Source organism: Phoenix dactylifera, chromosome 9, assembly GCF_051530095.1.
Source record: "Phoenix dactylifera cultivar Ajwa chromosome 9, Ajwa_hap1_PhDact_Kaust_v1.1, whole genome shotgun sequence".
NCBI lineage: Eukaryota > Viridiplantae > Streptophyta > Magnoliopsida > Arecales > Arecaceae > Phoenix > Phoenix dactylifera.
The window spans coordinates 33,035,897-33,056,924 of NC_143198.1; the positions used below are offsets into that span (position 1 = coordinate 33,035,897).

Here is a 21,028-nt window from a genome sequence, read left to right on the forward strand (position 1 = left end):
GTGGTCGGTAGCAAGGTAGTCGTGGTGGTTCGAGGAAACAGAGGAGGGAGGAGGGGCATCGCCCCTAGCTACCCTGTTGGCAGCTTTCTCAATTAAAGGGGCAATAGGAAGGTGAGAGACTCACCAACGGGCAATGGCTCTCAATCGATGGCGGTAGAGTCTAGCGGATTCCAGCGAGAGAGGGGTAGCGCTTGGACCGAAAGAAACAGAGCAACAAGGAAGTGTTTAAGAGAGAAAGGTAGGATTTTGGGTGGCAGTATTGATCATGGTGGCATGACGGCCGCCAAAGAGGAGGAAAAAGGGAGAGGAAGTGGGAGGGTCTCGACAATGATCCGACGTAGGAGAAGAGGGGAAAATTTAAAAAAAATTGGAGAAGGACAACTCGATATAGGATAATCCGACCATTTACCGGTCGCAGTATGCCCCAACGACTGTGGGTCGTTCGTACTGACACTAGGGAGTTCACACCGCCACGCCTCTGCAGCTTCATCCCTATCATAGATACTTGGGTGGGGGCCGTCACCTCTGTTCCAAAGGCTTTTTTTTTTTGTGATTTTTGAATCAAGCTCGGTGGGGCCTGCTGACTTTGATCCAAAATCAGGCCGATTAGGCCGGGTTCTCATAATAATATCACTTAAGTATTTTCAAAAATAATTAATAATAAATATGGGGATGTATAAACAGATTTAGTATTTTTAACATTTCTGCATCAAGGCTGCGACAAGAAAGGTCCAATGAAATAATTTATTGTACGCATAAGAATCCTAAAATAATTTTACTCTCCGTTTTTTACTATAGAGGCTGCAAAGTATTTGCAGTCTCTTATGCAGCATGTTAATTATAAAATTAACACCAAGGACCTTTCAAGCATCCCCACTTACCGCACTGAGGATGCGTAATGGTCATTAATTCCGAGAACGGGCGGTTTCGTGAATTTACCCAAAAGCATGTCTCTTTCTTTCATTCTCCCCTTTGCTCTCAGTTATCTATCTGACGACCAGAAGCACCACGTTCTCCCTCTCTTTGCTCCCGAAGCCAAAACCTCTCCCCCTGAACTTCCCCTCGATCTCTCTTTCTTGTCCGTTGAAGGATCGCGGATCCCCAGCTCTGCCACACCTTCTTCTCTACGTTCTCGGCCCTATCAAACCCTAGATTTCTAGGGTTTTTGGCTTCTTGATCCGCGAGGATTTGCCCGCAGCCCTGCGTTTCGGAGGCCGAGATGGTATGTTCTCTCAATTCGCGTCTCTGATGTCTCCTCTCTCGCTCGAAGAGAGGTTAGATCTGGTCTAAATCTCTTCGACTTAGGAACTGTCGAGGAGACGTTCGAATTATACGTGAATCCTTCAAATTTTCTTGCATTTGTAGTTCTTGTATGGTTTACAGGTTTGGATCTGGTATGGCTTTGGATTTTCTTGAGATCTAGGGATTGAGTGATAGCTGACGAATTTTATTTTCTTTGTGCTCTTTTCTTGATTTGTTTGTGTCCATGGCGATTGTTGCAGCCTCTCAGACTAGAAATTAAGGTACTTCTCATTGATTCCTGTGGAAAATTTAAATATAAATTAATTGGATCTTTTGCATTTGTTGATCTTCTAGTTGGATCTTGAATTTCTGTAGTTCTTGAATTTCTTATGCTAAATTTGCTTATGGTGATCTATGAATCAGAGGAAACTCGCTCAAAGGTCAGAAAGAGTAAAATCTGTGGATCTGCATCCAACAGAGCCATGGTAAACTGATGTGTCAACAATTGTGCTTGATGATTATTTAGCAAATTTGCATCTAATTTTAAATGGTCTTAAATTACACAGCTTGCTTGGCATTTTTTGTAGATTTTAAAAAAGGTGTCTATAGGTTGTCTAACTGATAATCCTGCTTGTTTATAATTCTTACTGAAGGATTCTCGCAAGTCTTTATTCTGGAAGTGTCAGCATCTGGAACTACCAAACACAGGCAAGTCACTAGTCTCGATCAAATTCTTCCTCGTCCATTGGTTTCTCCCATTATAACATCCGTCTTCTAATTCATGAGATGGTCAATTGATAACGACAGAAAATTTGCTGCCACTCTTAATTAATCAAAAATTTAATAGCGGCTATGTGCTACTGCCTATTCTAAAACCAATTTTAACCGCTTAAGGGACATAGTGCATGCTAATTATCTGATGTTCAACATCATTCTTCTTCTTTACTGCTCAAGTCATAATCATCATTGTCAACATTATTATTAATAATGCAACTCCACAAGTTTTTTGCGTTAAAATAATTATACAAATTGTTATCAGATATAGTGTCATATTAAATCATGTAGAATAGTCCAGATGCATGATCTAAAAATATAGATCAGTATGACTGTTCGCTAAGTTAAATAACCATTAATATATGTGTTACTTGTGTGCTTCTTCAATTTGCATGAACATGTTTTACATAACCTAGGTTCCTATATCAAATTAATTTATCTTGGATTAGTTCATGGGTTGTTGGTAGTGAATTCTTTTACTTAATATCTGTAGGACTGCTATCAGTAAATTCTAACAGAATTTTCAAAAGGATCTGGTAGTTGGAGCAGTTTATAGGCTTTTAGGTTTCCTCAAGCAGAAATTACTCATCTTGATAATTCCATGTTTTTGAGGGACAGGCCACATGCATCGCTTGCACAAGAGAAGCTTTGTCAATTTCCAGGAAAAAAAATTATGGGGATATAAAGAAGACAATGAGTTAGCTTATGTGTAGCTTTTGATGTTCTCTAAGTTTAAAATAGGTCAGCCCCAATGTTGGAAGCAAGCATCACAAAGTCTTAACATCCAACCCTTCAGAACGCTCTCCTGCAGCCACTTGTGCTTCCCATTCCTTTGCCATAGTGTAGTGACTTGTCAAATTCTCTTATTCTCACATCCTAACGTCGCTCCACCCCCCACCCACCCCGCGGGCTTCCCTCCCGCTCTAGCCTTTTTTTTCGGTATAAAAGAAAAAAATGTTCCAGGTGCGTATAATTGCCACCTGCTTGCTCCTCTGGCACCTTCTGTTACATTTCTTCCAAGTTTTGCTGCTTTTACCATTTTAGTGCATGTCTTATTTTAATTTATTTAAAGTTTGAATTATCAATTATTTGAAAAGTATTTTTAAAAAAAACATTGGAGAGTTTTCATTTTTTTGTCGGATTTTTTGATTAAGTTGAAGTTGATTGAAAGTTTTTGTTTTTGCTACAGGCTATGGTGAACTCTTTTGACTTGACTGCATCACCTGGTATGCTGCTCTTCTCATATCTGTATTTTTCAGTACAGCTTGCAGTTCACTTAAAATTTACGTGATAACTTTGCAGTGCGGTCAGCAAAATTTATAGCACGCAAACAGTGGGTTGTTGCTGGAGCAGATGATATGTTCATTCGGGTGTACAATTATAATACGATGGACAAGGTCAAAGTCTTTGAAGCACACGCAGACTTCATTAGGTGTGTGGCTGTCCACCCAACACTTCCATATGTGCTGTCATCATCTGATGACATGCTGATAAAGCTTTGGGACTGGGAGAAAGGTTGGATGTGTACTCAGATTTTTGAGGGGCATTCTCATTTTGTGATGCAAGTCACTTTTAATCCAAAAGACACCAATACTTTCGCAAGTGCCTCCCTTGATCGCACGATAAAGGTCTTACTGTATTTTTTTTTTTTTTTGGCATTCATTGGTGAAGTTAATACTACCTTTTGGCAATCATTCAACGTTGTATTTCAGTTTACCTAATCTCTCTGCTAAATTTATATTCCAGATCTGGAATCTTGGTTCACCAGACCCAAATTTTACATTAGATGCTCATTCCAAGGGAGTAAATTGTGTTGACTACTTTACTGGTGGGGATAGGCCTTATATAATTACTGGTTCTGATGACCATACTGCAAAGGTCTGCCATTTAATTCTACATTACTGAGCTATGTCTTGTGTTTTGATGCATTCCTGATGATAGATTTTATGCTATCAGGTCTGGGATTACCAAACCAAGAGTTGTGTTCAAACGCTGGAAGGCCATACAGACAATGTTTCAGCTGTCTCTTTTCATCCTGAGCTCCCAATAATAATAACAGGTTCTGAAGATGGAACTGTTAGGATATGGCATGCGACTACTTATCGGTAGGTTTTTTATTTACCTAAATGATGCATTTCTGTTGTGAATACTTTCTGTTAATTTTGAATTAACCCCTGTAACAGATATTGCTCATGTTATACATTACATTATTTCCATAGCGTTTCTCGTCGATGATAAGCCTTATTTAATCTATATGGGTTGCTGAATCAATGTATGATCTATTAGAAGTTTAAAAATATTTCACTGTTCATTTGCAACTTGACATCAGCACTTCATTATTAATCTATGGCTATAAGGCAATTTGAGGTAAGACTTTAAGAGCAAGGCCAGCCATGAAATCTAGGAGGCCAGTTGGTGGGAAGGAACTCCTTATGTTATCAATTACGTGGTTTAAGCTCATGCTAGTGAACCTCTAATATTAGATAGAATAAGTCTATTCAAAGAGGAAAAGAGTTAACATCTGAATAGAGAATTGGGTTTATCTAAAAGGCATGAACTATAAGTCAGAGATTGAACTTGAAACGCAATCACCAAACTTTTGGCTATGTAGGTGATGCATGACATGCATAGAAGTCGAATCTTCTCCAAGCCATACGTAACTTATATTCTTTGTTTTTATTATAATCTGCTAATTTTTTACTTAATAATGTTACGGCTTATGGTGTTTTACTATAATCTTTTTCTTTAGTATTGTTAAGCTGAGACTCTGTAAAGGAAGTATGATTGCAGAATGATCCTAGACATTTAATTTTGTTTTTAATATGCCTTTTCCTATTTACTCTCAATCATTCCCTTCATAGTTCTTTTTTTTGAATTAAAAATATGCAACTCTATACTTTGCATTTTGTAATTTCATTTGGTAGAACTGTTGCTTCCAGAAGGCCTAATGCTTTACTTTTCTATACTAGACTAGGATTTATCTCCCCATGTTTTCAGATTGTTTCTGAACTGATGCCTAATTACTACTTTCTTACTTTGGCATGGGATTGATATAGTGGCCTTTGCTAGAGGCCTTTTGGAGTAAAGGCAAAAGCTAAGGATCACTGATGCCTATATGTGAAAGACAACATGGGTGCTGGAGTACGAGTGACTTAACATGGAATGAACAAAATTATATGGAGGAGGAAAGTGGAGATTTCTACTTTTCTTGAATATATATATATATATATATATATATATATATATATATATATATATATATATATATATATATGGCAATTTTCATAAGAATAGATAAATACTTTTATGATCTTGAATCTTCATGCATGTCAATACAGTGACCTCAAGAAAAAATTGATCAGAAAATATGCTCGGAGAAACAGTCAACTGCTACTCCATGAAATGATTCTTTAACAAAGATAACATGTTGATTTGCTGATGTTGCAATTTCCTCTGGAAACAAAAAGGGAGAAAGAAAATAAATGACAAGTTAACCATGCTAATGATACCATGATGATGCTTATCAAGGTCTTGGCTACATTATATTGACGGATCATCAGGTAGCAGTAGGAACTTGCCTTTCACTGCTTTTCTTGCGTCAGCATTCTTCTTAATGCCTGCCACCTCCTGGTAATATGTTCACTGGATTTTGAGTTTTTAAGTTGAACTGGTGAGATGGATGATACTGCTGAACCTAGCAACCTTTAGTTTCTTCATTCAACAAGTTTATGTAGTTCTTGTCTGTTGGTTTGGAATTTCAGCTGTTTAAGTCATGAAACTTACATGCCCATACGACTGTAGCAGCGGATTATTATTTGCTACTTTCCTTTTTCTTTTCACCTTTATGTTGATGGAAGGCAATTGCAGTATTCATCATTATTTTTCAAGTTGAAAATAACTTAGTAGATAAAGATGAAATATGTTGGTTATGACATTAGATGTATTCACTTTTTATGTTTATATTTTCCAAAGGACATTCTTGTGGTTCACTAATTGTTCTGATGCTAGTCTTGCTTTCTAGTTGAAGAAGTACGGTATCTGATTGATGTTCTTTTTTATCCCCTTAATTGCTTTCTGACTCTGGTCATTTTTCAGCCTCGAGAACACACTAAATTATGGTCTTGAACGAGTTTGGGCAGTGGGATGCATGAAAGGATCAAGGAGGTAAATAGCTCAAATCTTCATTATTGTTTGACTGATTATTCTGATTATGGTTTCAGGAGTATGGAAATAATTTGTTGCTTAAATTAGTACCCATGGTTTGTAAACATATTATAAATCATGAAAATCTAGCCTGAATCACAATATATGATACTTTTTTCTATATCTATTTTAAATCTATATATAGTGAATTTTTGTCCTTCAATTGGCTTGGAAAACGTAGTAGTTTTTGTATGGTTTTGTGATGTTATTATCATTTTCTTGCTTAAATGTGCTGATGATTGTAATTGCAGGGTTGTTATTGGTTATGATGAAGGAACCATAATGATAAAAATTGGCCGTGAAGTACCAGTTGCTAGTATGGACAACAGTGGGAAAATCATATGGGCAAAGCATAATGAAATTCAAACTGTAAACATAAAAACGATTGGTGCAGACTTTGAGGTTAGTTTAGCCTGGCATGTTCTATAGAAATCACAGTATTATCCTATGAGAGTTGGTTAAGGAGTCTTATGATTAACTCTTTCAGGTGACGGATGGAGAAAGATTGCCTTTGGCTGTGAAGGAATTGGGGAGTTGTGATCTTTATCCACAAGTATGTCTGCTTTTCAGTAGGCAGTTGCATGCGGCACTATTTGTTGTAGTATTTTCTTTCCTTGACTTTTAAAGTAATCAGAAAATAGTTAGTAAGAGGCACTCAGAAAGGCAGGTCTCTCTGGTCTTCTGACCTCCTGTGGAGCCTGTTAGGTCTTGCTGAGTTGGACTCTCAGGTGTCTACTTAAAAAGATTGTAATCTGGGGGGCTTCAGCTCCTCTTTGCTTACCCCTGAAAAAAAGATCACACAGGAAATTAAATGTTTTTTTTGGAAAACAGAGTGGCATTGACCAATTAAAAATTAGCTCAATTGTTATTCAAGTGGAATAATATTGTTAGTTTTGGACAGATCAAGTTTTGTTATGTGCTTCCCGATAAAACTTTGATCTAACATGATTTTTTTTCTTTTTCTTTAAATACATCACTCCATAATTTTGGTCATGGTTCGCCGCACTGGCGCGAACCAAATAGTATAGAGCATACTATACCGTACCGGATTTGTACCAGTACTCGGTATGGGTGGCGTACCGACATTCAGTACGTTGAAAAGATTTTATTCCGTACCATCCCGACACAGTGCTAGTGTGGCACCGGTACAGGGTTCGATACCGAGACAGCAAATCTTAATTTTAGTGATAACTGCTTAGGCTTTTTGCTTAGTGGAGTGGAAATGGCTTGTTCAACCATGAAGTTTCTATGTTTTACCTTTTAAGGTCTCATTTGTCATCTATTCTCGGACTGTTTTTTTTCTTTTTTCAAGAATAGAAAAGCCCTTCTATGAGATGAAAGTTTTGTCTGTTATTTTTGTGGACATTGCAGTTGGACTCTTGGTAAATCAAGTTTTTATTTGAACTTCAATAGGCAGCTAATATCTGAATTCTGAACTATTTATCAGTTATATTAGCCATTTAGCCGAGGGGAAGATCTGTGAACAGTAGTGTGACATTTTTGTTAATTAAAGGGTCTCACAAAATTTATATAATCTACCATAGGAGGCAATCATTATGGTGCTCTATGAAATTTTGTCAGCTAAATATCTAGATGTCGGGTTAACTATAGACCAAATTTTTAACTAAATGAATAAGCAGGAGTTTGTTGTTTAGAAACGTAACATATTTGGGTATCTAGTGTCCAACATACCATTCGAAACTCTAAGAACTCTCAGAATTATGCTCTGTAGTCTTCTCTGTAGCTTTCTTTTCGTTGCTGCTATCTGAGTCTTCTTGCATGACCTCTCTCTCTCTCTCTGGGGTACGCATGATATGGTTGCAAGATAGACCTTTGGCCCACATAAATTGTACCTTAATACCAAATGTTGTGAAATGCATCCTAAAAGCTTGATAAGAGGGAATAGTGTGGATAAGACTTCAGTAAGCAGGCATAGAGCTTCTTGATGCAGGTGATTACAATGAGTGTCTATATTGTTCATACCATGGAATGCCGTACCGGTCCGGTCCTAGACCGGTACCGGAACGGCAAAAAAATCGGTATTTTCCGGTTTTTTATCCGAACCGGCCGGTACGGGCCCGTACCGGCCGGTTCGGAGCCCGTACCGGTGCAAACCGGCCGGTTCGCACCGGTACGATTTTTTTTTTTAGAACCACAGCGCCGCGCACTGTGATTTTTGAAACCACCGCGTACCGTACCGGTACCGGCCGGTACGTACCGGACCGGACCGGTACCGTACCGGTCCGGCCGGCCACCGGTACGCCGACCGGTACCGGTACGGCGGACCTTGATTCATACTAGTGCATTTCCATCAGTTTAAATGTAGGACCTTGGTACGTATGTTGTCTTTGTGTATGAAGTCTTTCAGTGAATTAGAGTTTTATAGTTGATATAATATTTTAAATAAAAATTTTATAAGACATCATACTTCGAGTTCAAGTAAAAGTTTTCAGACCATAAGTAGCCTGTACAACTTTAGTTGGAAAAACTCTAGAAAGAGGTAGTGATAGATATTAGGTTTAATTGTTGAAATGAATATGGTTATTTTGGGAAAATAGGAATTATTTTTGACTGGGAAGTTTACTTTCTGATTAGCTTTACTTTTGCTGATTCAGTATATAACAGATAATGTGTGCGTTGTTTCTGTCTCCAGCACTTCGACTGCTCTGGTTTTTATTCAATATACAAATGTTTATAATATATATATTTATTCTCATTCAGAGTCTTAAGCACAACCCCAATGGAAGATTTGTTGTTGTCTGCGGAGATGGAGAATACATTATATATACTGCTTTGGCATGGAGAAATAGATCATTTGGCTCTGCCTTGGAATTTGTCTGGTCATCTGATGGAGAGTATGCAGTTAGGGAAAGTACTTCAAGAATTAAGATATTCAGCAAGAACTTTCAGGTTTGTCTTCCATATAGCTTCTCTCTTAATGAGTAAATGTTGCATACCACCAAAGTTTCTGTCTTCTGTTAACAACTTTTCTGTTATTTTCTTTTGTAGCAAGATTTTGCTTAAGCATAATTGAACTTTGTTTCTAAACTTGCTTGACTGTCATATGGTGTTTTGATGTGTTGTAGGGACCCGTAGCCTGAGTTTCTTCTTCCCACAAAAAATATTACACTTCTGTTATTTCTCTTGAAGTTCAAGGAGTTATTATATATTTGGGTGGTGCGGTGGGGGATGGAGGGTAGTCAATCCCATATCTATTGTATGGTTGGGAGCCCCTATTTACAGGAACACAACTTATATGAGACATGAGACGTAATCTGTATCTTTGTGTAAAATACAGTGCAAAAAATCTACTATAGAGATATAATGAAACCAAAATGTCTATTGTTGTCTTCCAGTGCCTTTGAAAGTCAATAACTATACATTTAAAATTCCTTTATCTTCTTGGTTGGTTCTTTCTGCAAGTCTGCCTCCATGAATTTGATTCACTAGTCTGTTTCTTCAGTTTTTTTCCCTTCAAGATATGCTGCCTATCGCACTTGGATTTATTTCATTTTTCTGTATCCTATTCTTCACACATCCACACACGTGTAATTTATATCACTTTTGGATGCAGATGAATGCTTAGCTGACATAGTGTCCAGATTGTGATGTGAGTTACATCACAATTGTTATTCTGGCCCAACAAATCCATGTTCTGATAGGATATCCATCATCATTTAGGTGTTTCATGGTCTCTCTGGTGTTATTGTCACTGACAAATGCATGCTTGCACAAATATCTGCTTGTCATCATAATATTGTAACCTCTATATTCATGAATTACAAGCGGCAGTTTTATATTTGTTTTTGGGTTGTGGAACTGAGCTTGAAGATTTTGATATCTCAGGAAAGGAAAAGTATACGCCCTACCTTCTCAGCAGAACGTATTTTTGGGGGAAGTCTGCTGTCTATATGCTCCAATGATTTTATTTGCTTTTATGATTGGGCTGAATGCAGACTAATTCGGCGGATTGATGTGAATGTCAAAGTGAGTTTAAACTTTAACAAGCAAGCTATCTTTGTAATTTGTTACTGTTTTCCACTGCATCAATTTTGTACTCATTATATTTGTGTTTGACTGTTCCAGAATCTTTATTGGGCTGATAGCGGTGACCTAGTTTCAATTGCTAGTGATACATCATTTTACATCCTGAAGTATAATGTAAGTTCATTGACTTGAAGCTTTCTTATACTCACATGTACATATGCCCTTGCATGTCTGGGATGAGTTGATACAGGAGTATGTATTTCCTACAGAGAGACACTGTTTTTTCTTGTCTGGAGAGTGGAAAGGCAATGGATGAGCAAGGTGTTGAGGATGCATTTGAGCTTCTTCATGAAATAAATGAGCGGGTCCGGACAGGACTATGGGTTGGAGACTGTTTCATCTACAATAATTCATCTTGGAGATTAAACTATTGTATTGGTGGAGAGGTCTATTTCGATAAGTTCTTTGCATCCATATGTACTTATAAAATTTCTTGTCTACTTCGTTGTGTTACTTCCTGTTCTGTTAAATATAGGTCACCACTATGTTCCACCTGGACCGGCCTATGTACTTGCTCGGATATCTTGCTAGTCAAAGTCGGGTGTATCTTATTGACAAGGAGTTCAAGTAAGTTTACTGGACAGTTTTTCTTGGGTCTGCTGTCTTTCATGGCTGAACTGCTGTGATTCGTGAATCTTTTCTGTTGCAGTGTCATGGGGTACACCTTACTCCTTAGTTTGATTGAGTATAAAACACTTGTGATGCGTGGGGATGTGGAGCGTGCAAGTGAAATTTTACCATCAATTCCCAAGGAACATCATAATAGGTATATCGATTTTTTTTCTACAATTTCTTATGTTGACTTGCCCTAGACTCGAAATCAACCGGAACAAAGGTTTTTTCCCTGAAAAAATGGAAGGCTGTTTACAAGGTTGAATTTATGCTTTGGCATGGAAATTTTTATCTCCACATGAAGCATAAATTAACTGCGAGGTTAAAAGTTATGTAGTGTGTTCAATTTCTTATTCTATGAATGAGATATTTCTGAATGTAATGTGTGGTTTCGTATGAAATCAAAGGATAACTAGTTAGCTACTGTCTTATGAGTTTTTGCTTTTGAAGATATCTTGGTTATTTAATATGGATCTTGTTCTGGCATAGCATGAATTTCATTCAGGCATTCCTCAGTCATTTTTATCGTCCTAGAATGTATATCTTTTCTTCTCCTGCTCTTTTAATATTCTAGTTTCATAAGCATGTTCTGGACCATGATTCAATTGGAACATTTACATTGCCAGTGTAGCTCATTTCTTGGAGTCTCGTGGCATGCTAGAGGATGCTTTGGAAGTAGCTACTGATCCAAATTACAAATTTGATCTGGCTATTCAACTTGGGAGGTTAGAGGTTGCGAAGGTATGTTATAGATGATTGATGCCCGCATTGTAGAAAATTTCCAGGTTCAACACTTGAGCATGCCATCTTGCAAACCGTTGTTGCAAATTTGATGACAAATATGCTTTGCAGGCAATAGCACTTGAAGTGCGAAGTGAATCTAAATGGAAACAGTTGGGAGAATTAGCTATGTCTACTGGAAAGGTATTCAATAACTGTAGAGATTTTCTTGCCAGTTGTTCACTTTTGCTGCTACAGGAGGTTTCTATGTGATCTGTTAGTGTCTTATTCAAATATGATGGCTTTTGGCATTATAAGAATAACTCTATTTTGCTATGTATCTGTTATGTTGTCTGGATGATACTAAAGACATGCACAAGTATAAGAATGTATTATAGAAAGTAAGAATTTAATATGAATTTTCTAGAAATGAAGTAATTAGTTTAGAAATTGCTAAATGGATCATTTTGCTAATACTAGTAATTTTATATCAGCTGTGAACACAGAAAAATTGAAAAGGAGTTTGTATCCTTACTATAACTAGCAAGAGGCAGGGTAGCAGATTGTGTAATTTCAGGATGTACAGTCTTGTGCACATCATACACTATTCCTTCTATGTTTGCCCTCAAAACAGACACATTTTTTCCTGCTAATCTTTGTTAGCTGGAGGCAGAGAAATAGATTTGTTTGCCCTAAGGGAAAATGGCATGCTGTCATCCACATGCTGAATAGGTGCCCCATGGACCATAATATTCGAAGGTGTCCCACCTATAATGACAGTGAATTGGTTATGTTTATCATCATCCGAAAGTCACCTGTATGTGTATTCAGAGTGGCAGCATGCCTTCTACTACATGATTCTAATCCTTTGACGAGAGGCACATGTAGTGTACATGAGCTTATGCTAGCAATGTTAATCAGTTGGTGGCAGTTTTTCCTTCAGGACAGCCTCAAGGAATCATATTATGGGAAATTAATTGCTGATGTCTATATAGTATCTGGTTGCCATAGAAGTTAAACCATAGTGTAATGCTTTTGTTCCTATCATTTTTGAGCATTCAATTGCAATGCAGTAAGAATAAGAAATGGTTGTATTTTAGGTTAACTGACTTTATCTATCTTTTACATATATCAAAGCAGGTTTCTAGTCAAAATTAATAGATTGAATTGGTATGTCCACGTGATTAAACTGTATTGCTGCTCAATATTGGTCATCAAATGAAACTTGTATTTCCTGTATTCTGTTTCATAATGATAGAATAAAGTTTTTTGTTTTTCTAGCAGAAATTCTGAATTCTACAACTTAGATTGTTATCATCTTGAATTTTCCTCAACTTATGCTGGAGATCTCCCTGCTAGTGTGCATCATGTCTTTATGTGTTAAATAGTTATTCAGGTTGACAAGGTTGATTTTTTGCATTTTCCATTCTTAGGTGATTCTTTCTTTATTTTTTTGGCAGTTAGAGCTGGCTGAGGAATGTTTGTCACGTGCAATGGATTTGAGTGGATTATTGCTTCTTTACTCTGCTCTTGGTGATGCCAATGGAATAACCAAACTTGCATATCTTGCTAAAGAGCAAGGGAAAAACAATGTTTCATTCCTTTGTCTATTTTTGCTAGGCAGATTGGAAGAGTGCCTTCAGCTATTGGTTGAGAGGTAATGTTGCATTATATTCTGTATTTCAATTACAAGTTCCTCATGTCATTGTACTTTGATATAATATTTTGGACATTCAACAAAACTCTATTCCCTATAGAGATATATCTATTACTATTATCATAAATTCTTTTGCAGCAATCGTTTTCCTGAAGCAGCATTAATGGCACGATCCTACCTGCCAAGCAAAGTCTCTGAGATTGTTGCAATTTGGAAAAATGATCTGAACAAGGTTCCTTCTTTTTAACTTTCTCAAGCTGTTATTTTTGGTTGTATGCAATGGGTTCCTGAAATTGCATGTTGGTTTAGAAAGCTTAAATATTTTGTCATTCTTTATTTGATATATAACTTAGTTTGAACAGGTTTTGTTAACCTGCTACAATTTGTTTTCTTGATTGTGATTATCCTTATTTATCTGAAGGTCAATCAGAAAGCTGCTGAGTCTTTGGCTGATCCTGAAGAGTACCCAAATCTATTTGAGGACTGGCAGGTTGTTCTTGCCATCGAATCTAATCTTGCCCATGACAGGTGCCTTCTAACTTGATAACTGCTTGTTCTTTTCTTGATTTCTTTTTCTTCTAATTTCTTTCTTTAGCTTGTTCAGTTTAAGTGTACATGTTTTTGTTTTATAATATTCCCTTCCATAGGCATTCTTTTGCATCTAAAGATGAGTATGACCAATTATAGTGGTCAGCAATTCTACTCTTTAAGGTATCTTGTGTCAGTAGGCACTTATATCATTTGATTCTTTTACTAGATGTATCGACATGTTATTTACGTGATCAGTAAATATATTCTCACGGCCTGTAGTTGCATTTTTTTTATTTGAAGCTCTGCCATTTTATCTTAGGAACATATGTTATTTTTGTATTTATGGGAACTTGGGACAACTCTGCATTTAAGATGGCATAGCTAGGATCAAGAGTTTTTCTGTTCACTAATTTGCTTGCAGAACTTTGAGGAACATAACCTCTGTTTACACATTTCCTACATCATTTGCATTATGTTTCAGGCAGGACTTTTTTCCCACTTTTTAGTTTCTTTTCCTGTTTCCGTTCTAGGTCTCTTCTTGTACAATCCAAACTGTAGCTACTCTGTTAGCTGTTTGCTGAGGTTCTGATTAGTTGGAGGAATGATCATTCATGCTATGAGACCAGTCAGGGCAAAGGCAACTCACTACCAAGTTGCCCACAAAACACATCCAAATTCTCATCGAATAATTATTGTCCTTGTTTAGTTTATGGTTTAGTCTGTAAACGAATTACAAAGCTCTCTAGCATCCAAGCATATCTGGGATAGTTGTCAAAATACTTATTACCGTTAGTTTTGTATGACAAAATGCTGTGCATGTGTGTGTATCAGTGATTAGTATTTAGAAAATTATCATCATGTGCTGATCCATGCTTTCACTTGGAGTTGTCAATTGCAAGCAGAGTATGTAATACTTGTATGAATTTAAATAAAATTCAAATTGAACCATATAAGGACTACAATTCTTTCAATTTCCTTCTAAAGTACAGGTAGTTGATGGAAATTAATTCTCAGGGAGATAGTCAATTTCTGGAAATTATTGAGAATTTGTCTGTTGCTTGGTATTGATTGGTTGTGTCATTACCACAGGGATGATTATCCTCCTGCTCAGGAATATTTAAGCTATGCTGAAAAGTCAAATATCAATCTTGTGGAAGCATTCAAAGTCATGCGAGTAGATGAAGGGAATTTGCCTCTTGCAAATGGAGATTCTGGCCATGAGGTATGTTCTGCTTATAGATGTTTTTTTTTTGCCCCTCAGCATAGTGCGCTAGTCTTGTAAGTTAGCTAAATTAGAATTCTTTGAATAAGGTGAAAGCGAAAATGTGTTGATGTGTTAGCTGAATTAGAATTCCTATAATAAGGAGAAAACAAAAATGTGTTGATGTGGTTTTTTGAAAATGATATTCGCTGCTTAATTAAATGCATTAGTCGTCACTCAACAGTCAGCCGAAAACCTCGTTTTGGATTGACCAGCCACAGGTCAGTAATAGCAAAGAGTAGCCATAGCCCTGCTGGTCCAAAAGGAGTAAGGAACAGCAAGTTCATAATCCTGGCTTTCGTTGACTAGCTAGCAGTCGGTGAAAAGCAGCTATCAAGTAAGCAGCAGCGAAGCTTCGCTGCCCGACAGTATGGAGTATTGACCACACCGAGGGACAGGCCCTGAAGCGAAGGACAGGAACGAGCGGAATCAATGTGTTCCAATTTCTGGCCTTGCACCGACCATCCAACGGACCATGGACTAAACGGCCACTGTTCGCATCTAAGATAGGACCTTGATGAACTTCTGGCACAAAGATATCTGTTATTACCAAAACAATGACCATAGTTCTTTAATGCACATTGTACTATTAGCAATGATGTTTCAAGAATGTCGATACAATGATGTTTCAAGAATGTCGATACAATGATGTTTCAAGAATGGCAATGCTAAGAGATGACTCTTTATGTAGTTCATCTAGCATAAAAGGGCATGGTTAGATGGTTAAGGAACTAGTTGCTGTACTTGAGGGATGAGCAAATTTGCTACAATGGTATTAACATCACCAATATTCCATATTTGGTTACTTTATGAAACTCTTCCAACATTCACTGAATTTCAGCATGTCTATTGTGATGGTCTAGAGATGTTGGTCCCTAGGGTATCAGAAAGGGAGGCAAGATTTTGTTGTCTATGAAGAACTTGAAAGATTTTCATTTTGCTTTACGTGGAAGTTCTAAAAGTTGCCTAGGGACATAACTAGTTCGCGTTGAAACTGAGTATAGCCAAAGCTTTAGCTGAAGATAGAAAAGTAATAACCAACTTCTATATTTCAAAATGAAGGATATAGTAAGGATTTGTAAAATCCAATGCAAATTGTTGTCATAGGGCTTACTAGTTATGTTACGATTTTATACATCATTTTATTTTATTCATGATATCTGTTCATAAGCATTAAAACCAAGGTTTGTATCTTGGCACCGAACCCTATACCACTATCGTGCTGGTACCCCCGATTTGGTGCCGATGCAGGGTGTTACGAACTTGGGTAGTGAATCATGATTAAAACTGAATACAGCTAAAGCTTCAGCTGAAGACAAAAATAATAACCATCTTCTATATTTCTAAATGATTATAAGATTTAAAGGTGATATTCAAAATTATTCTAATTATCGTGGTATTAAACTTATGAGCCATACTATGAAACTTTGGGAGAGGGTGATTGAGCATAGATGAGATGTGACACAAAAATATCAAAAAACCATTTTAGTTTTATGCCATGAAAGTCAACTATAGAGGTTATTTTTCTTTTTTTGAGGTTAATGAAAAAGTTATAGAGAAAAAGGACAAGATCTTTATATCATTTTTGTTGACTTAGAGAAGGCGTATGATACAGTCCCTAGGGAAGTTTTATGGTGGATGTTAGAAAAGAAAGGAATTTCCCTTAGATATATTAATGTGATCGAGGAAGTAGATGGAACGGTTACTAGTGTAAGAACTCGTGGTGGTAATTGTAGTAATTTCCAATCACAATAGGTTTCCACCATGGATCTATTCTAAGTCCTCACATTTTTGTGCCAATTATGGATGAGCTTAATAGGCATATTTAGGATGGTATTCCTCGGTGAATGCTGTCTGTGGATAATATAGTTTTAGTAGATGAAACTAAGGTCAGGATGAACCATAAGTTGGAATTATGGAGGCGTGACTTGAAATACAAGGATTTTAGGTTAAGTAGAACCAAGATGGAATACCCGAAATGTAATTTCAGTAAAATTAGAAATAGCGGTGAGGTGGTGTGGAAATTGAGGATCATGAAATTTTTAAGAGCGATCATTTTTGGTATTTAGGATCGATTATACATAAGGAATAGGAGATTGAAGATGATGTCATCCATAGGATTAAAGCAAATTAGATAGAATGGAGAAGTGCAACTAGGATATTATGTAATTGTAGGATACCTATCAACTTGAAGAAAAAATTTTACAGGACAACTATATGACTAGCTATGCTCTATTGAGTGGAATGTTATGTAGTTAAAAATTAATATGTGCAGAAGATGAGTATGACCGAAATAAAAATATTGAGATGGATGTGTGATTATGCAAAAAAAGATAGAATAAGAAATAAAGTTATTCATAAAAGGGTGAAACCGCGAAGGTAGTACCAATTGGGGATAAATTGAGAAAAGGATAACTTATATGATATGGACATGTGAAACATAGGCCAAGGGATGCCCTAGTGTGAAGGAGTGATTTGATACATGTAGAAGGAAAGAGAGGTAGAGATAAACCAAAAATCACTTGGAATAAAGTAGTAAGGATTTGATATCATAGCATCTCTTAGAAAGTATGACCCTAAACTGAGCAGAATAAAGAAATATAATTCATATAGCCAACCCCAACTAGTTTGAGATTTAAGGCTTAGTTGAGTTGAATTGACTTCTATATTTCAAAATGAATGGCACAATAAAGATCCATAAAAGTCCAACCCAAATAGATGCCATTATGCCTGTTAGTTATATTATCATTTTATATAACATGTTGTTTTATTAATGCTATTTATTCGCTTTTTACTTGCTTGATGCCTTTCTCTTGGCTCTCATCATATTCTATTATTTACTTCTTCATATTATAATTTATGAGGTGCATGTATAGGTAGTGGATGAGAATATAGAAGAGGATGGCCAATTAGAAGCTGTCGAAGCTGATGCCAATGATTCTACAGATAGTGCAATCCTCATCAATGGGAATGAGGGTGGCGAAGAGTTGCTTAAAAATATTGAACAAACTCCATCAGCCCAAGAGCAGTTGGCTTGACAAGTGTAAAATCCAAGTTTTGTCCTCTGGTGATCAATCAATCTTTTCTCTTAATGTCTATGTTCTCTTAACGTACTCTCTCTAGTCTATCTAGCATTGTGGCTTTCCTTAGTTATAGTACGGGTAGTATTAAAGAATTGGGTCCATGAAAAGGCTGGATTGGGTTCTCTTGTCAAACCTGCAACTGGATAATGAAAGACCGTCCCAAGAGAGACCCAACCTGCCTCCACTTTGAAAATATGCAGGTGGTGGTTGATTAGGTTTAAAAAGTGACATACATGGCATGGTCATATTTGATCTCCCTTATTGTTTGATATTAGTCTTGAATTGCTGTTGACAAGTAGCATTGCAGAATTAGTTTCTCATTTTCATGTAATAGTCTTTTGGCCTGAAATAATCATGATTTTTGTGTGCACTTCTTTGTTAATGTTGGAAGCATATGTTTTTGTTTTGCTGTGTTAATATGGGGGAACATAATAGGGTTCCACTATTGCATCTAATTTATGAAGCTGGAACAGGACAGTCTCTATTGTCAAATATTAACTGGATTGTTTTTCATCTACATGGTCAATCTATTACCATCCAGCCTTCTTCCAACTATTCATAATCAGCTTTTCCCCTATGTCATCAGCATGATACAATAACCTATTTGAGTGGGTACTTGGGAACGGTGAAATAAGATGAGATTGTCTTGAAGATATCATGTCACTATGATACCGATGTTTCGTTTTACTTGTGAAAGACACTAATGCAGAATTATAGGGACTTATAAATCTCTTGTATTTCTTTTCCTGAAATCTCTTATATTTCTTTTCCTGTGACATGTTTTATTTTGGTGAATCCTACCTTTCCAGCCTGACTGCATTTTGTTTGTTGAATTGGTAGAGCTTACTCTGTAAGGAGCATACAAGACAACCGGTTGTTTTTTCCTGGTGAGTCGACTACTTTATTAATGAAAGCTTTATTCTTTGTTTCTCAGGTTTTATTGATTGCTGTGATGTTTTTGAGCCTTACACTTTGATAAGTAAAATCCATGTAGTCTTAAGTTCTTACTTTGTTTAGGTTGCCAAGTGGAACCCACGTTGGTAAACATCCTTTGACCGTCTCATCATTCATTGCAAGTCCTTGGCTGAAAGAAATCTCTGGTCGGTATGAATAGGTATTTTGCTGATTGGTGTATTATCAGAAAGCTTCTTCATTGTACCATTGGAAAGGTAGGAATATAGTGAGAGATAGAGCATTTTCATTGAATTTTTTATTCATTGGTGGAAGAGGTAGAATTGAATGCCACAGGCAGTTATTTTTGGTTGTTCAAAATTAGTAATAATTATATATATGGGTATAGCTGTTGCACAGGTGATTTATAGTTGTTCCAACTTAGTAACTTCATATTTGAGTGTAGCTATTACTTGGGTGTTCGTTCAGTGTTAAAGTGGTTAGTTCTATGCCAAAGCATAAAAGTTGCACCTCTTCAGTGTGTGTTCCTTTTTTTTGTGCTCCCCGCAAGTATGTGGAGCGGGGAAACTACTAGGTAGCAGCAGCTTCATCTTGACCACAGCTTTGAAGAACTTTACCGCTCGTGTTGTAAACAGATTCAAGGCAGCTTTACAAGGCTACTGCCGTTGTTGGGCAGGTAGGAGCTCGCCAATGTGCACGTGCAATCCCAAGTTGGCGGGGCAGTTGGTCACGATAATTGACGGGGTATGGGACTGAAAGTGGATGGGCAGGGCTGAAATGGGCCTGGGCCAGCCCAAGGCCTGTCAGGTCGGGCTCGCTGCAGGGCTTGGGCCCCCAATCAGAATTCAAACAATTTAAGGCTGGGTTTGGATCAGTACTTGGCTCGGTCCAGGCTTAGTTCAAAGCCTCATGCCTAAACCTAAGCGCGGAATTAGGCCCAACCCTCCTCGAGGCACGACCTGCCAACCTCTTTGAGGGGGTGGCACGGGGCACCACCTCGTCGATTTGCTCGCTCCACGATGATGGATCATATAAGCTGTGGAATGCTGCTTTCACCGTCTTCTATTCCATTCTTTTACTTTATTTCTTTTTTTTTTTTGAAGTACTTGATCAAGAGTTTGATCACAAATTATAATGATCATCAGCAATTGACAACCGTCTGATGCTCTGTAGCCCTCCTGCGGTCACCGCTGATGCTCCACACTGGCAACCCCTAAAATAGCAGGGCCATTACTACATGACGCATGTTCACGTGTATTGACGAGCAAGAACTCGTTTAGGTGGGTTCTACTTGTCCTCCAAGCTTATATTTGAACATGGCTGATGGATCCCTTTTAAATTGCGGCGTCACGCGTATGATCGCAGGGAATGAGTAAGATTTTCCAAGGATGAGAGATATCACCTTCCCGTCCCCGCCTCTCTTGATCTGCTTGCCACCCCGGACTCGAAAGCAAAACAAAGTTTGAGCTGCTGTCTTACATCCAATCCTGTGTTGCCACGTAAACCATTAAAAGAAGTGCGAGGAACTATGCTTTGGCAGCAGAACATCACTATCACGATGCATTCATTTCATCCCCGATGCTATGCTTTTGAAGTGCAAACAGCTTCATGTCGTCCAACTTTCTAATGATTATAAACCTCTAAATTACGCTGATTTATATGTAATATTTCTAAGCAACTTCTCCTTTTTTAAGTAATTTTTTTTGGTTTTTCCTTGAAATAAATAGGTTAAGCATAATTTGCCGCCTGGATGAGAGTGAAGTGGGTACAGGATAGAGGGCGAGGAATGGCCTCTTCTATTTTTATTTTTTTTTCGTTTCTTTAGAAAAAAATCTAGTAGACTGAAAAGCTGGAAGCGGTCAGTACTCCATGCACGAGACTTTAAAACCACGTACCATCCTCTCTCCATTGCGCGACCATTAAGAACGGGGCGTACGTCATTTGATAGACGTGCCCCGATTTAAAAATTAGAAGAGGTGGCCGTGA

At 37.4% G+C, this 21,028-nt stretch overlaps 1 protein-coding gene across 2 annotated transcripts; it reads left to right on the forward strand.

Annotated features, from left to right (window-relative positions):
* Positions 1-851: 851 nt before the first annotated feature.
* On the forward strand, positions 852-19,474 carry LOC103721627 (coatomer subunit beta'-1-like). Of its 2 annotated transcripts, none has more exons than XM_088705123.1 (26): positions 852-1,222; positions 1,503-1,523; positions 1,666-1,727; positions 1,896-1,950; positions 3,206-3,242; positions 3,319-3,644; positions 3,763-3,894; positions 3,973-4,121; positions 6,112-6,180; positions 6,471-6,621; positions 6,707-6,772; positions 8,941-9,129; positions 10,066-10,206; positions 10,306-10,380; positions 10,476-10,652; positions 10,742-10,833; positions 10,916-11,032; positions 11,505-11,619; positions 11,731-11,802; positions 13,059-13,255; positions 13,394-13,487; positions 13,677-13,783; positions 14,876-15,008; positions 17,924-18,114; positions 18,940-19,017; positions 19,148-19,474. In XM_088705123.1, the coding sequence occupies exons 1-24, from the start codon at positions 1,220-1,222 to the stop codon at positions 18,083-18,085; spliced, it is 2,742 nt and encodes a 913-aa protein (XP_088561249.1). In that variant the 5' UTR covers positions 852-1,219; the 3' UTR covers positions 18,086-18,114; positions 18,940-19,017; positions 19,148-19,474. The 2 variants fall into 2 exon arrangements, with proteins under 2 accessions (XP_088561249.1, XP_017701663.3); XM_017846174.4 differs by having other exon boundaries at positions 18,971-19,017.
* Positions 19,475-21,028: the final 1,554 nt, after the last annotated feature.

What these genes read in the sequence shown, in the direction of transcription:
- LOC103721627 (XM_088705123.1), top strand. An exon ending in CTGATGACCATACTGCAAAG is followed by an intron (nt 3,895 to 3,972) that starts GTCTGCCATTTA and finishes TTATGCTATCAG; the next exon opens with GTCTGGGATTACCAAACCAA. An exon ending in TATTCAGCAAGAACTTTCAG is followed by an intron (nt 9,130 to 10,065) that starts GTTTGTCTTCCA and finishes TTGATATCTCAG; the next exon opens with GAAAGGAAAAGTATACGCCC.